This window comes from Mauremys reevesii, linkage group 18 (assembly GCF_016161935.1).
Source record: "Mauremys reevesii isolate NIE-2019 linkage group 18, ASM1616193v1, whole genome shotgun sequence".
NCBI classification, from domain to species: domain Eukaryota; kingdom Metazoa; phylum Chordata; order Testudines; family Geoemydidae; genus Mauremys; species Mauremys reevesii.
In genome coordinates, this window is record NC_052640.1 from 6789700 (window position 1) to 6807122 (window position 17423).

The window sequence follows — 17423 nt, forward strand, 5'->3', positions numbered from 1 at the left end:
AAATTAACAAAAACCAACAGTAGAAATCCAGGTGACGTCTGCCGTTTTCCCTAGGAGACTATAGACAACTGAGGAACTGGTAGGATGACATCAGAGATGTCAAAGTGAAACCTAGTTCAAAAGAAGTTAAACAATATTTATTCAGACTGTTTTAAAACTCTGAATTAAACAGCCAAACAGTCTTGGGAGGAAAGATCTGTGGTAAAGATTTAACATCTCTGCTTCAATTAAAGGCAGGTAAAAGTCACAATCCACATCTGAGACCGTCAGTGATTGCCCATCCAACCAGGGAACACCAACCTTAATGTTCCTGAAATTTAAGACAAAATGCAAGCAGAAATACAAAGAACTACCCAAAAAAAAAAAAAAACCCTTTGTGAAATTCTTGATTAGAAAGCATGCCCCATTCCCCCAACCACCATGTGCAGCTAATATTTAATGGTTAAACCTCTTAACGTAAACCACATGCCATTTGATATCATTAATGGTCTAGAGCAGTGGGTTTCAAACTTGTTTTCTGGTGACCCAGTTGAAGAAAATTATTGATGCCCATGGCCTAATGGAGCTAGGGATGTGGGAGGGGCTCTGGGCTGGGGCAGAGGGTTGGGATGCAGTAGTGAGGACTGCAGGGATGATGGGTTTGGGCTGCAAGAGGGGGGTCTGGGTTGGGGGGGTTCATGTCTGGGGTACAGGAAGGGGTCAGGGCTCTGGATTGGGATGCAGGCTCTGGGGTGGGGCCAGGGTTGAGGGGTTTGGGATGCAGGAAGGGCTCCTGGTTTTGGGGGGCTCAGGGCTGGGGCAGGAGATTGGGGTGCACGGTTGGGCTGCAGTCTTACCTCAGGTGGCTCTTGGTCAGCGGCACAGCGTGGGTGCTGAGGCGTCCTGGCACCGCAGACCGCGCTGTGCCCTGGAAGCAGCCAGCAGCAGGTCTGGCTCCTAGGTGGAGGCGCGCAAGCAGCTCCACGCGACTCTCGCCGCAGGCACCCCCCACCCCCCACCCCCACCCGATCCCACTGGCTGGGAACGAGCCAATGGGAGTGCAGAGCAGGTGCTCAAGGGAGGGGCAGCATGCAGAGCCCCATGGCGCCCCCTCCCCCCCACCTAGGAGCCATACCTGCTGCTGGCCACTTCCAGGGTGCAGCACGGTGTCAGAACAGGTAGGGACTAGCCTACCTTAGCTAGGCAGCACTATCGTCTGGACTTTTAAAGGGCTCCGTCAGCGGTGCTGACCAGAGCCACCACGGCCCAGTGCCTTACATTCCGTGACCCAGTACTGGGTCACGACCTGCAGTTTGAAAACCACTAGTCTAGAGACAACTGCTTTCCTGAAATTAAACTAGAAGCAAAATAGAAGGGTTTTGTTTGTTTGTTTTTAAAAAACAACAGTACTGTGGCTACATGTGTTAATTTTATGCCAGTATGCTGGTACTTGTAAAAAAATTGTTGCTACAATCCTGTGATTATATTCAGTTTTGTAGCTTCATCTATAATACGGATTAATTTAGATGAATCATCTCTGAAGACTGCAAGCAATTGTATTAGCTAATTAGGCATGAGTTTTCCCAGAAATGTTTTGTACACACATCCTTCAACCACCACTCCATATGGAGGTTTCCTGCCTCTCCATTTTTAGTATGTAACAGGAGAAATGACTTTAATACAAGGCTTTGGAAAAGTGACTGATTGAGATAACTGGCCATAAACTCCTCCCAGTTCGTCATTAAACCCCAGTAAACATTCTGCACTTCATTTACTGCTTAATTATATGTATGCTGTGCTGTCAACACAAGTCTTCTACCACCACCATTTTAGTTGGTTTACTCATGTATTAAGTTCAATTAAGAGGGAGTTTATAAGCCATTTAGTTCCCCAGGGTGGTGTTTATTGGACAAGGATGCACACGTGAAGTTGAAGTTAAGTGGTTTTGCTTATTCAAAGTGCGGCAAACAAGCCAAATTAGAGAGAGAACTAATTAATACAGCAGCAGTGTGTGTGCGTGTGCGCACATGTGTATTCATTATCAAGATTGTGTGCGTGTTTTCCCTTTCCTTAGTGAGGGCCAATCTAGAATGGATGAGTAGCAAAACAGCAGGGGGCCATCAGATCTGACTTCACAAGCAATAATGTGTCTCTGTTACACCAGTGTACATAAGAAATAATGAAGTTAGAGTGACACCAGTGTAAAACTGGTGTGAGAAGGTGGCGGCGACCCAATTATTGTCCTTTCTAGCCAGGCACTTGAGGAATGTGAGTTGGCTGGCTACTAGGACATTGGGAGAGGTCCTGAAATGGCACTAGGTATAACCACTGCTAAAAGTGTATGCAGCACAGCACATCTCAGCATTTGCACTGGTTTATTACAGATGTCCTGTGGAATATACACAGGGCTTAAACAACAAAAATCAGGCAAAAAGTCATCTGGCAGAGTGTTGTTTCATGTCTCATGGAGTTAGTTTGTTTTTTAATGGCTATATATCCAGCCATAAGAAGGGGAATGAAAGACATCCCTAGTTCAAAGCCACTATTAGCAATGCTTCTTTGGAATACTGTAGGACTCTGAGGATGCAACTACAATTTCCACCACTCAGGCTAGGGAATCTGAACATTGAGGGGGAGGGGTCATGGACGTCACGTCCCCTAGAAGTGCAAGGTTATTCCCCAATATGGTTTGACTGAAAGGACGCTGTCAACTTGATTTATCTTACATTGACTGACTGTCACCTGTTTTTGTTTTTTTTAGGAGGGGGAGGAAGGTGGATTCTGTTTTGTTTTTTTAATTCACTGCTCTAAATACTATGAAATTATTTTTTAAAATTCCTTTGAAGTAAGATTCAAGAGATTTTTCTGCTCCTCCATTAATGTTTATAAAAGTTGCTTCAGCAAGAGAGACTGACTGACTATAAGGGGAACAGTGAAACTGGCTACTCACAAAGTGCTGTCATATGCATTAAATAACTGAATTGAAAAAACAGAAAAATTTTCATGCGTTTTTTCAGTTATAGTAACGTTCCAGTTATTAGTAGCATCTAGCACTATAGACAGTCACACCTAAGTATATATTTTGGGGAACACTAGCAGTTTTCATATTGATGATGTAACTTGAATTGGCAACACTGGAAATTTCCAAAGAGCAACTCCAGCTATAAATGAATCTGAAAATAATTTAGGATATTTATATTGAAAGCATACATTTTTAAAGAGGAAACATTAGATAAAAAACAATTTAGACTATGAGGTTAAAGAAATAGTATTTGGGGGCTTTTGTTTATTTTTAATTTCTAACAGGTGCGTACTATTTTGACCTATTATATCCACTTTAACATCTGATCCCCCCCACCCTTGTAGTTTAGATGCATGTTTTGCTACATGGTATATTTACCTCTATCAAGAAGTGGAAATGTGTTCATTATGTATTTCTGCAACCAGATAAATCACATTACAAAATCTAGATCACAGTTAGGCTTCTCTGCATTCTTTTTAGTATGGAATCAGAGTTTCTACTGTGATTTTAAAAGAAGGGCGAGCGATATTAATGCAGTTCCAAAATTACAAGGATTCTGGAAAGTTACAAAAATACAGTCGATTGTAGGCTTTTCACTAAGATCAAGTGTAGCTTTTGGCTAACATCAAGCGTCGTCTCAGAGAATGTATACATTATTACATTATGGGGGAGGCATCTAACATCTGCAGGGAGATGGAATCAGTGATGCAGATGATCTTCAACTATGTCTTATGCTTACAATAGTGTCACCTTAGACCAGGGGTGGGCAAACTTTTTGGCCTGAGGGCCACATCTAGGTATGGAAAATGTATGGCAGGCCATGAATGCTCATGAAATTGGGGGTTGGAGATGAGGGGTTAGAGGTGCAGTAGGGTGCTCTGGGCTGGGACCAAGGGGTTCGGAGGGTGGGGTGGGGGGGATCAGGGTTGGGGCAGGGGGTTGGGGTTCAAGAGGGGAGTCAGGGGTGCAGGCTCCGGGCAGCTTACCTCAAGCAGCTCCCAGAAGCCGCAGCATGTCCCCCCTCTGGCTCCTACGCAGAGGTGTGGCGAGGCGGCTCTGCGCGCTGCCCTGTCTGCAAGCTACGCCCCTGCCGCTCCCATTGATCGCGGTTCCTGGCTAATGGGAGCTGCGGGGACGGTACTTGGGGCGGGGGCAACATACAGAGCCCCTTGGCTGGCCCTACACACAGGAGCCGGAGGGGGACATGATACTGCTTCTGGGAGCTGCACAGAGCGGGACAAGCCCCCCAACCCCATATCCCAGCTGAAGAGTCAGAGCAGGGCAAGCCTTGGACCATGCTCCCTAGCGGAAGCTCGAGGACCTGATTAAAATGTCTGGAGGGCCGGATGCAGCCCCTGGGTCGTAGTTTGCCCACCTCTGCCTTAGACTGAGTTAAAGCCGTGGGGAGGTAGTCAAAGGAAAGTAGAAAATTAAACCATATTTAGATTGTCAATCTTTTGCATTCACAGGAAATCCTACCTGTTCAATTTCTATAAAAACAGACTTGCTTATTACTAACTCACTAAAACTAGATTATTAATAAAAGCACATTCATCACTCTGGTATCAAGGCACAGTTTCTTCATAACTTGCTTTGTTTTTCTCATCCCCAAGTGGATGTGTGTGTTTGGAAATAGATGTTTAAAATGGTCAGATAAAAAGGACTGTTCAGCAGGATTTTTATCCCAACCTCACTGGGACTCCAACAACAAACCATGTTTGCCTTTTTGTTTTAAGTGAATCCTGTGCTTTTAATTACTTTGGAATATCATACGGTACCTTGAGCCATTGCTGATGAGAATGCTTTCCCTTATTGTCAATGTGCAGTAATACCACACCAACAGGAAGTTAAACACTTCATCTGTCACCCTGTTAAAAAAAAAAAAAAAGAAGAGTAAACAAAAACAAAAAAAGCCTTATTATGATAAATATCCATTTCAAGATTATTCTCCTCCCTATCTCAAGAACAGTGTAAGTGAAAAACAGTTTGTGTGAAACCACAGACATAAAGGCCCTGATCCTGCAAACCCTTAAGTACATGCCTAATGTTACACATGACTAGCCCTGCTGAAAAACCCCTACACAACCCCTACACTGTGCCTTTTCTACCACAACTATGCAAATTTGCGGGGCGGGTGGGGGAGAGAAACAGACTCTGTTACTCTGGGATACTGGGAAAGTGCTATGTGATAAAAGACTTGGGATCCCAGGCTGATGAGCAGGTGTGTAGAGATTACATTAATTCCATTTGAAGGAGGGAGTGCTCCATAGAAGAAGCAGATGATCCAATTTACACAGGCATTTTCAGTCTAATTCAATGAGCAGATACTATTAGATCTATATAAATCCAATCAACTAATCACACAGTAGAGCGCTGTACTCTGTTTTCAAGACCTGAAAAACTCCCCTATTTTGATATCCTAAAGTTTAAAGTCTAGACGACCCTGAGCATTTGTGCATTCCAGGGAATTACATCCTTAACAAATGATGGTGCATTCATGGCAGATTTAAAAGGGAACTTAGCAAAACTAGAGCCTGGCCCTCCAGTTAACAATTAAATACAAGAAATTGTACAATGCCAGAGACATTTTTTAAAATTTATGTTTAGAAAGGACAATGTTTGCTTTGATTTGCACATTCCCCTGCAAATGTTTGCAGTCCCAAAATTACAATGCTGTCATAGAGCATGACCACCAGCAAGAAAAAAAATCAATGAGTCTACCATTCTCCAAGCTGAGCTAAATACATAAACAAATAATTAAATAGTAGAGCTGTCAATTAATTGCAGTTAATTCATGCGATTAACTCAAAATAATTAATCACAATTAATTACAGTTTTAATCACGCTGTTAAACAAGAGACTACCAATTGAAAAGTATTAAATATTTTGGATGTTTTTCTATATTTTCATATACATCTTGGATTTGTGCTGTAATTGAAATCAAAGTGTATATTATTACAAATATTTGCACTGGAAAAATGATAAAACAGAAGAAACAGTGTTTTTCAATTCACCTCATACAAAGTACTGTAGTGTAATCTCTTTGCCCTGAAAGTGTAACGTACATAACTGCACTCAAAAACAAAACAATGTAAAACTTCAGAAGCTACAAGTGTACTCAGTCCTACTTCTTGTTCAGCCAATTGCTCAGACAAACAAAAACAAAGAGGAGTCAGGTGGCACCTTAAAGGCTAACAGATTTATTTGGGCATTATTTGATGCATGTGAAGAAGTGGGTTTTTTACCCACAAAAGCTTATGCCCAAATATTTTAGTCTTTAAGGTGCCACTGGTCTCCTCATTGTTTTTGTGGATACACACCAGCATGGCTACCCCTCTGATACTCAGACAAACAAGTTTGTTTACATTTACAGGAGATAATGCTGCCCTCTTCAGCAGAATGTGAGAACAAGCATTTGCATGGCACTTTTGTAGCCAGCATTGCAAGGTATTTATGTGCCAGATATGCTAAACATTCATATGCCCCTTCATGCTTTGGCCACCATTCCAAAGGACATGCTTCCTTGCCGATGCTCATTAAAAAAATGTGTTAATTAAATTTGTGACTGAACTCCTTGGATGAGAATTGTATGTCCCCTGCTCTGTTTTACCCGCATTCTGCCATATACTTCATGTAATAGCACTCTCAGACAATGACCTAGCACATGTTCATTTTAAGAACACTTTCACTACAGATTTGACAAAACACAAAGAAGGTACCAATGTGAGATTTGTAAAGATAGCTACAGCACTTGACCTATAATTTAAGAATCTAAAGTGCCTTCCGAAATCTCAGAGGGACGAGGTAGAGATCATGCTTTCATAAGTCTTAAAAGAGCAACACTTCAATGTGGAAACTACAGAACCCAAACCACCAAAAAAGAAAATCAACCTTCTGCTGTTGGAATCTGACTCAGATAATGAAAATGTGTCAGTCCGCACTGCTTTGGATTTTTTTTTTTTTATTTTATTTTTTTTTAGCAGAACCCATCAACATGGACATGTCCCCTGAAGCATGCACATCTGGCACGTAAATATCTTGCAATGCCAGCTACAACAGTGCCATGAGAACACCTGTTCTCACTTTCAGGTGACATCGTAAACAAGAAGCGGGCAGGATTATCTCCTGCAAATGTAAACAAACTTGTTTGAGTGAGTGGCTGAACAAGTAGAACTGAGTGGACTTGCAAGCTCTAAAATTTTAGATTGTTTTATTTTTGTACGCAGTATTTTTGTACATAATTCTATATTTGTAAGTTCAACGTTCATGATAAAGAGATTGCATTACAGTACTTGTATTAGGTGAATTAGAAAATACTATTTCTTTTGTCTTGTTAGAGTGCAAACACTTGTGATAAAAAATAAATATAAAGTGAGCACTGTACACTTTGTATTCTGTGTTGTAATTAAAATCAATATATTTGAAAAGTTTAGAAAACATCCAAAAATATTTAAATAAATGGTATTCTATTATTGTTTAACAGTGCGATTAATCATTATTAATTTTTTTAAATCACTTGACAGCCCTATTAAATAGTAAATTTAAAAATTCTTTCAGCTGTAATAATTTATGGCTCAAAAGGAAAGGAAATTGGTTTTAAAAGATATGGTGCCTGATCCTCCAAATATTTCCACGTGAATAACTTTTATGTACATAAATGGCTCCATTGAAGAAAATGGGACTACTCACAAGTGTAAGTGTTTTCAGGATCAGCACTATGATTTATCTTGACAGCACCCCTTAACTCTGAATTCTGCACTGAGCACAATACAGTTAACTGTTTTGTTTAACAACTTCCAATACTGAGATGCAGAAAACATAGTGGATTCTAACTGAACATTCAACACTATATTTTTATTTAAAATGTTTAATCAGAAACAAAAGTATTGCCTTACCTGTAATGAAGAATAAACCTGCATGCTACAGCACCAAGTAACAAGATTATTGTCAAATAAAGTTTGAACTTTTCATATTCATCTTTGTAGGCAAACCTGGGATGACAAAATAATGTAAAAGCATTAATATTTCTGCCATTAAAAACAAGTAAAACATCTACATATTTGTGGTTTTAAAACTGGTTTACATTGTACAAGTAGAGTTCCCATTCTACATTCATGTAGTGCACTTAACACTATCTGTCCAAAGACAAAAAACGTCTTTAACTAGTATTCATAGAGTTTTTTCTTGGGTGCTTTTCTTATCAACTGTCATGGAGGCGCCGGGGGCAGGGCACACACACAAAAACAAGCTTTAAAGTAATCATGAAGAACATTCCTTCCACATCTGTCCCCCCACCCCAAAAACAAAACAAAACAAAAAACAAAAACAAACAAAACCAACCACCACCCAAAACCACAACATAGCCCTAACACTTCCATTTCCCCCCCACCCCCATTGAGAAAATGCAAGCACGGTATAATAGAAGTAAGACCTTTGGACTTATATGGCACCACAGAGAGGCTTCACTTTAATAAAGCTCTATGTTAACATGAATTAATTCAATCTCAACACCCTGCAAGATAGTAAATATTATTAGACTACTTCCTTCTGTATGGTGATAATGGAACAGTGAAAGCAACGATGGGACTACAGCTGGATCTTAAGGTCTCTTATCCAGTTCAGAGCAGACAGGGTTGCCAACTGAATGGCTGTGACACCTCCAGAATGAGCAATCATCCGATGTGATGTTGCCGACAGTTTGCACCACGCCACGGTCATAGTCCGGTGATTCCCTCACTTTCCTCCTATGGAGTAAGAAGGCATATCTTCCATGTCAGGTGCAGATATGATTTATAGCTGTGCCTATGTGCTGTGGGAAGAAGCCCAGCACTTGCACAGTTGGGGTCACGGATTAGATTTCTGTTTGGTATGTTGGCAGCCACCCAGGCTTCAGACCATCTTCTACGAACATCTTTATCTTCTGCTAGGAGGGCTGTGGCACAAGACCAGAAGGGTTTTCCTCAATGTTAGTCAGTGGCGGGGGTGTGGGGGTGTGTGTTTTCTAGGTCATGGTGGAGCAGTAGTGTGGTATTTGCCACAATCTTTATGTTCTCTCTAACTGTTGCAGCATCTTGTCAGATATTTGCTGCCATAATGTTAGCCAATGCCAATAGCCATGAGGTTGCTGTTGATTATGCAAAGAGCAACATTAATTTCTGTGTCCTCTGGGCTTTGGCTCCAAATTGGGGCACAATATTCCGCTGTGGAATGGAGAAGGGCTAGTGTCAATAGTTGGTGCATGCAGGTGTTGCTTCCCCAAGATGTTCTTAAAAGTTTCAGTATGATGTTGACCCCGGCCTTCATTGTCCTTTTGGTTTGTTCAAGGTGGCGACGGAAGCTGAATGTGCAGTCCAGGGTTATCCAGGATTATGATCGTACATCAACAGTGACCCACAGAAATTGATATTTAATGTCTTCTTGGCCTGCCTATTATTCAAATGGAAAGCTGAGACCACTGTTTGAGGCATTTGGCTTTAAACACCTGGAAACAGATTTCTAAGGCTTTTAAAGTCCTGTTCTAAAACCTTTTCTCAGGTTTCAAATGAGGAAGCCTGAGTAGCCAGTGCAATGTCATCCACGTACATGAACTTGTGGGAGGATGTTGGTGGAATATCGCTGGTTGAAAAGTGCTGGAGCTAGAACGGACTCTTCAGGGAGTCTGTTCAGTCTTTGCAGGCTGCTGACAGCATCCCTGAGATACACCATGATTATTATTAATTTTATACTTCAATTAACCAAGATTAAACAGGTTGTGGTGAAGACAGAACCAGAGCTTAGGTACCCCAACTGCAAACACATCACATTTCTACTCAAAACTATAATTATACTTCCAATTCTAGGGTCATACTCTGTCCTCAGTAACACCAGTCCTTAACATGGTCGCACAACAGGGATTCACACAGCAAATACCTTTAAGACAATGGTGTTACGGATGTTTAACTGGAGGTCACAGTCTGGTCTGCAGATTCTTTATTACTGATGATTAGGTACAAGCCAGAGAGAACCCAGCTTAATTAAAATTTGAAGGGCTAGTTTCAGGACTGGCAGGTACATATATATTTTTCTCCTTTTCTGTTTATAAATTGATCAAATTTTCTCTGGAAGCCATTGAGAGCCAATATAGCTGGAATCACACTGCTATTTATACAGTTCCAAAAAAAGTCACAATTTACACTCTTCTTCACTATTAAGTCCATGTGTGTAGCCCTCAAATATTAGACTAGTTGTTTAAAAACAAGTGGTCAGATTGCCAGATTTATCCATGGTGTAATTCCACTGAATTCACAGTATTTTGAATAATACATAGCTCTATTGATTGATCTTGCAGGGACAATACCCTGCTCATGCAATGGAAAAAAATCATCTATGCCGTACCTAAACATCTGTCTTCTACTAACTGGGAAGAACTGTAAAAAAAACCCAAAACAACAACAAAAAAACCACTTACTTTGCCTGATTACTTAGAAGAGTTACATTCACATTTCCCAGCACCAGATTTAAGTACAAACTGAAAGATAAAACATCCAAAAGGCAGATCAGTCCATTTAATTTTAATACAAAAGAACCACTGCCCTGCATGCTAGATTTAGAGAGAGGATCCAATTCCAGTAAGCAATACTGTATATTTTGGTCTAAATTTTTAATTATAGCAAGCAAGAGATAAAACTACAGAAATTTATTTAAAATGCAGATGGTGCCCTCGGAATACATATCAGTGCTCTCTTCAAATTGATCCTCAATATTAGTTGGTGACTGGTTCGCTTTTTTAAAAATCAAACATTTTAATGAGTAAGACAGATAAAAAGTTTCTGGTGGAAGGCCTCTTTACTCTCTGTAGTGTTAGGGATCAGGAGAAATTATGAATTAACAGTCAAAAGAATCAGGGGCATGGAAACTGGATTAATATTTTCACAGCAAGATAGCTACATCTGCAAGAAGCAGCCCATGAATGGCATCTCAGTACTGCTAAGACAGAGTACCACAGATGAGAGCTCTCTTGGTACCAAAGAGCAATATGATTATACTGTAATATGGGAGTGTTTACATGAATATTCTGAATAATGAAGTTCCAGGTTAGTCAAGCCTTAGAGCCCATAGAGAGTTTCTTTCAAAAGAAAAATTTACTTCTGATTCATCTTTCCCTCTCCATTTCAATCCTCCCGCAAGCATGGATGTGATTAAACATCAAACAGTCTATTGTGCGACCTACCATATTACCCTTTCATTTACCTTATACGTTCCTCTCATTCTTTGCAGATATATCTGTTAAATTCTTCTAGAAAAGAAACATTGATCTAAATACTTGTAACAGCTTTATATTAGGAAGATTATTTAATAAATACATACCCATTTCTCTTTGGTAAATAGGCTTCCATGTCAAAGAAAACATTTTGCCTGTCTTTGATCTGGGTGTTAATTTGCTGTATGAGATCAGATTCTTCAGGACTAGACGTGCGTTTGCACCTGTGAGGATGGTGAAAACACAGATCCCTTTTTACAAAATGTATTTTAAAGGGGATAAAACCAGCTTAAACATGGCAAAAAAAATTTTGTTTGTTTAAATACAGGTATTTCCTTACCAGCACTTCTAACAGCAAGAGTTTACCTTTAAACTTTGGTTGTTAAAGCTGAAAAAAAAAATTACTTTCCTCTGTTTACACTCTTTCTTTACTTTTACACTACGTTCAGCTTAAGCAACAGAAAGACTAGTCAATGATTATAACCTAATGTGAAAAGTTCTGATCAATTTTGCTTTTTGTTTCTCAGTTCATTAGCAGGATTCTATATGTTTCGATCCCAAAAAACTGCTAAGTAATGTTATGAATCCCTTTTCAAAGGGAGCTTTTCATTAATCTTTAATTTTTTAAAAATAGTCTTACAGATGTTTTATAAAAGCTTGCTTTTAAAAATTTTAAACTGATCTGAGCATGCCTTTACATTGAAAAATCTCTATCCAGACCATAAACTTCATAAAAGGCAATCTGAAGGGAGGGGTGGGGGGAAAACAACCCAAACCCACGCTGTATAGCCTTTCAAAGTGACATCACACATCCTACAGAGCCCCAAGTGAAAGGACATTAAACTAATTTAAATCCAAGAGATTGATTTGGTCCCTACACAATTAATGGTACATTAGATGGAGGAAGGCAGGGGAAAAGGACCTTCTGATCAGCTCTTCCTGCAGTGTCTCCTCTATTGACATCAGCAGCTCTGGGGACAGCAGGTGGTGCCAGTTTAAGCACTGCTGAATACAGACAATATTAGAGCAATAGGAGGGCTTTTCATTAACTGCTTTGTAACTAACTTCAATCATACTGCTGCTCAGCACACAAAATTCTTATGGATGGTGGATATTTAAAAAAAAAACACACCTCTAAAATCGATTGTCATACGGAGCTCAATGCTTTGTACCAAAGGAGAGAGAATTTGAGGGGGGTGAGGAGGAGGGACAAATTTCATCTCCAAACTATAATAGCAAGATGACACTTCTGTGGCTTTTTAAAGTTACTGCCCAGCTCTGCTAAGAAACTATTCCAGTTGCAACTGCCAATGTGTGAACAGATAGGGAACAGCCTGCCAGAGCTCAAAACAAAGGGGAAAAATGCAGATTCCTTTTACTCCTGGGGGAATTCTGCACCACTGCGTATACACAGAATTCATGTCCCCTGTAGATTTTTTTTGCTTCCCCACAGAAAAGTTACTTTCTCCCCAGCAGTGTGTTTTGGATGCCCAGGGTAGCCAGCAGAGAGGTAAATTACTGTGGGCGTATGGGGCGGGGCAGAGACCTGGCTGATGGCTTCTATCCTATGCCGGGTTTAGCTGCTAGTCCCAGCCGGGCTGGGGAGGATGGGACTTCCTCTTCCTCTGCACAGCATCTGGGACTGGGACAGACCCATCCCCAGATTTCTCCCCCAGTGGAAGGAAGCTCTGCAAACTCCCCACCCCCACCTCCTGCACCCATCACTCCTCAGCTGCAGGGGGAGGGATCCCTGTACAGGGAGCTTCTCTTCCATCTGCCCAATCCCCATGCATCCAGACCCCCCTCATACCCTGACCCTCCTGCCAAGCCTCCCCACCCACCCACCCACACACACACTTGGATCCCCACCCCACTGAGCCCCAACCAGCTACATCTGGATCCCCACCAAACTGAGCCCCACTCCCTCAGCATCTGGACCTCCCACTGAACCCCCACACTCCCAGACCCCCAAACTGAGCCCCAACCACCTTCTCACCTGGACCCCCTGACAGAGTCCCATTACCATTGCACCCAGAACCACCCCCAACAAGCCCCTGTGCATCCAGATCCTCCCTACAGCCAGATCCCCTGCTGAGCCGCCCACATCCAGATTGCCCCACAGAGAACCTTCTCAACTCACACCTGGATTCCCTCACACTGAGCCCCTCCACACTTGGGTCCTGCCTTGCTGAGCCTGCCTGCCCATGCCTGGTGCACCTGGCACAGAGGGAGCAGGGCCCTGGGGTGTTTCTGGGGAACGCCGGGTCCTTGCGCTGTGTCAGGGTTGGGTGCAACCTCACCGCTGAGTCCGTGTCCGGGGGTGGGGCTGCACAGTGATCTCCCACCTCTGTGCAGCCAGGGGCCTGTGCTCCCCTGTGCCATGCTGGAGCCTCCACATTTATTTGACAAATAAAATTAGCAGAATTTTAAAGTATTCTGTGCAGAATTTTTATTTTTTTTGGATGCAGAATTTTTAATTTTCTGGCGCAGAATGCCCTCAGGAGTATTCCTTTATAGTGGTAGAACAGAAAGAAAGGGGAGTTCCTCTTTCAACGTTTGCCACTTGAGCACTTGGAAATGGGACAATAAATTGGATCACATCAGGAAATTCTGAAAAGGAAATATTAGTAGATGATAACTAAAAGTCCATGTAGTAGAACACTATCAATTCCTCATCTCCTCCTCTATAAACATGTACCTTAGTCTGGAGGTTAATCAATGCTTACATACACTGACAGTACACTCTAAAAGATAAATATTTGATGAATTGGGAAGCAAATGTTAACCAATACAAATATTGCAATCTTCCTGTTTTAGAAGTATATTAAAGTCTCTAATAAGCCAGAAGAGATGCCCCATATATTTATCTCTAAACGTTAAATCATCATAGTGTTTTTGTAAATTTGGCAAGAACGTAGCTTTACTGTTGCAGGTTTTTGGGCTTAAAAATATTCCCATGCTACATGTGATTTGTCATAGCCTATAATTTATGGGAAAATGGGTAAAACAAAAATTAATGTGAAAACTGGAAATAGCCTGCAACCTTGAGAGACAATAAAGGCAATATTTTTACCTTAGTGCCAATGGAATTAAGCACACAGGTCCTGTTGTTGGTGGGAGTTGAGTATCCTAGCACCACATTGGAAGAACACCATTGAAGATTAAAATTTACCTTCAAATGCAACCACATTGCTACCAACAGAGTTTTATCTTACTAATAAAACTACAGGTAACAGGCTGATGGCACTGCAGTCCTATAGTATAAAAATATTCCTATAACAAAATATATTGTAGGGAGCAATTCTGTACTGGCTCCTGAAGGATACACTAGATGATCTAGTTGGTCTTTTCTACTTCTATGAATCTATAATAGTAGTAGTTAAATCAAAATTTACACAACTGTGATAACCTAAGGCTGCTCGCTTTTTAGGAGACTGGACATGCAGCAAAATAATAATTATAAACCTGTATTTCAGTCACTCAGGGGACCCCCCCCCCGCCCCAAGACTATCCCATTACCGTTGGAGGCTGTATTTCAAGTCTTTTAATTTCCTCTTCTGTTTATGAATGGAGCTGCTGCATGCAGTCTGCAAGTTATTGAGTTCTTCAAGTTTCTGTCTATAGACCTTGTGAGTTTCCTACAAGAGAGCAGAGAAAATAGGCAGAAAGAAGATGCAATCTTTAAGTCAAAACTTTTGGAGAAAAATAAAAAACAAAAACAAGGCACATCCTGTTTTTCTGGGAGAGCAGAGGCCCAAGTTGCTTCTCCAGCTTTACAACCTAGTTTTGAGATTATTAACATCTGCATCTCCCAGTGACTTCAACTGGAGCTGTGGGTCCTCACCACCACCACTAAAAACAAAAGTAATTTTAATGATTTTGATGTCATTCCTGCTGGGGAAGGTATCTGCTGCTGAAATATGGCCAACTGCTCCATTTATCATAAATTAGTTTCATTCTATGCAAGTTTCTCAGGATACCTATGGCACATAGATGCCCAGTCCAAGTGATTATAAATTTCACTTAAAAAATAAAAAGCCTATATAAAGAGGAGGAAGAATGTCTCCTATTTTCTTCATTTCCCTTGCTGTTACTGAGAATGTCATTTATACTTCATAATAAGCTTTTCCACTCAAAAAAAAAAAAAATCTCCTCCTCCTGTCTGATCCTTCAGTAAAGTCATAATCCTATGTTCCATCCCAATCTGTTTCTGTGAAATGGCTGGTTAAATGACAGATCAAGGACTCCAATTTCACTGTACGATAAAATGGGAGATGAAGAGCTAGGAAGAAAAGAGGAAAATAGATCTTGTTTAAAACATAAAACCCTCTTTACCACTTTTGCTAATTAAACAAATGTGAATGACTAGTAACCAGTACCATATTCTGATTAACAGATATAGTTTGAAGTCTGCCATTCCCTGCAGCCTGGCAGGCCCTCTTTAAAGAAGAGCCTCCTCATCACAACCTGTTACGTTTTCACTTTCTGAACCCAGAAATTACTGTTTGACTGGCTTTTCCACTGCCTGTGAGCACATCTGCATGTTCCTCACACCTACACACTCCTCATTTTAGCTTGCAGGCTAACGTGGTAATGTCTTCACTCTTTATTTTGGCTTTATTGCCCTTGCTGAATTAGTCTGGGGCAAAAGTACACATTAAAGCTGCTTCAACACTAATTGTCATTCACATCATGGCCACACCAGCTGGCTGAAGCTAAACCCAAGCAAGACAGAGGTTATGCCGGTGGGCCCAGGAAAGAACTCTGAAGAGTTTGCAGCTATGGTGCAGTCTCATTTGGTTGAAGGTATACAGCCACAATCGGTCAATTCAGTCTGTACCTAAGGAATGCTCCTGGATTCCTACTGGCACTAAGCTCTCACATTGCAGCATCCACAAATAACGCTGTCTACCATCTCGTGTCGGCTAGGAAACACCATCCAATCCTAACGAATGATAACCTGGCCTCAGTTACTCAGGCCTTCATCACCTCTCAGCTGGACTAAAGCAATGAGATATACCTGGGCATGAAGCCTTCAGCTCTTAGGATGCTCCATCTGATACAGAATGCTGCAGTATATCACCTTACCAACAAACACATCAAACCTGTCCTCTGCTCGCTACACTGGCTTCCCATAGAATATCAAATCAAGTTCAATGTCTCTGTCCTGATCTTCAAGTTACACTGGGCCCAAGTCACTGAGTAGCTAAAAGATCAACTAAACCTCTGAGATGAAGACCACGAGTGATAGCTTGCCTCCTCTAGCGCATTGTAGAAAGTTGCATTAAGGGTGAAGCTCCATGCTGCAGAAGACAGAACTTTCTCAGGGGCCAGTTCCGGATTGTGAAGTGAACACCTACAGGAACTAAGGAGCATCAAAAACTTCACCAACTTCCACTCCAAGTGCAAGGCATATTTCTTTAACTTTGCTTTCTCTATCAAACATATGGGGCAACATGTATTTTTGTGAAATATAAAAAAAAATTTCAAAGACAAGACACTACTGCAACACACTTCTCCCCCAGGGAAAGAATGGGAGGGATCACACACATGACAGATGTAGTCACATCACTTAGTGCTCAGCTGCTATGGTGACGAGTGTGATAAGAACTTATACAGAACAGTTATGTCTAACAACAAGCATCTGATATAGCTTTCTCCCAGGTCCTCCTAACCTGGAGTGAAAGTGATTGATCCCATCCACAATAGTCAGAAAACCAAGCTCAACACCAATCATGGCAAACCATAATACATATTGGTTAGAACGCCACACACCACCTGCTTTGTTAAAATACATGTTCTCCTCTGCTGACTGCGTCCCCACCAGTAAGACAACTGTTTTCAACACAGCCTAAAGACATGACACAACACACCCTGGACAAGTACAACTCATTTCATGGTATAGACACCAAATCCTTGTCCAAACTAGGTCAGAAGCCCTTTTCAAAATACAATTCCAGCCAGACTCCATTTTCATCTATACACAGTATGATCACAAGCCAAATAGCAACTGTGCTATGAACTAGCTAAGCTGAGGGAAGTTTGTCTATAAAGAGTTCTGCAAGCGTGATTCTAAGTGTGTAAGCAACACAAATCCCTGGACACAGAATACACTGAATATACTGGACACAGAAAGCGGTCGAATACTACGAAAGGGTAACCACCCATTTCTGAACAGAATCT

General features: G+C 41.3%; 1 protein-coding gene across 2 annotated transcripts in view; it reads right to left on the bottom strand.

The window, feature by feature from the left end:
• Positions 1–17423, bottom strand: part of TMEM120B (transmembrane protein 120B) — a 38887-nt gene that overhangs the window by 14720 nt on the left and 6744 nt on the right. For both annotated transcript variants that reach the window (XM_039505292.1, XM_039505291.1), the window contains exons 2-6: positions 14760–14878; positions 11348–11464; positions 10449–10508; positions 7897–7992; positions 4780–4869 (exon numbers count right to left, since the gene is read on the bottom strand). In XM_039505292.1, coding sequence (XP_039361226.1) covers positions 4780–4869; positions 7897–7992; positions 10449–10508; positions 11348–11464; positions 14760–14878 — 482 coding nt within the window. The remainder of the gene's footprint in view (positions 1–4779; positions 4870–7896; positions 7993–10448; positions 10509–11347; positions 11465–14759; positions 14879–17423) is intronic.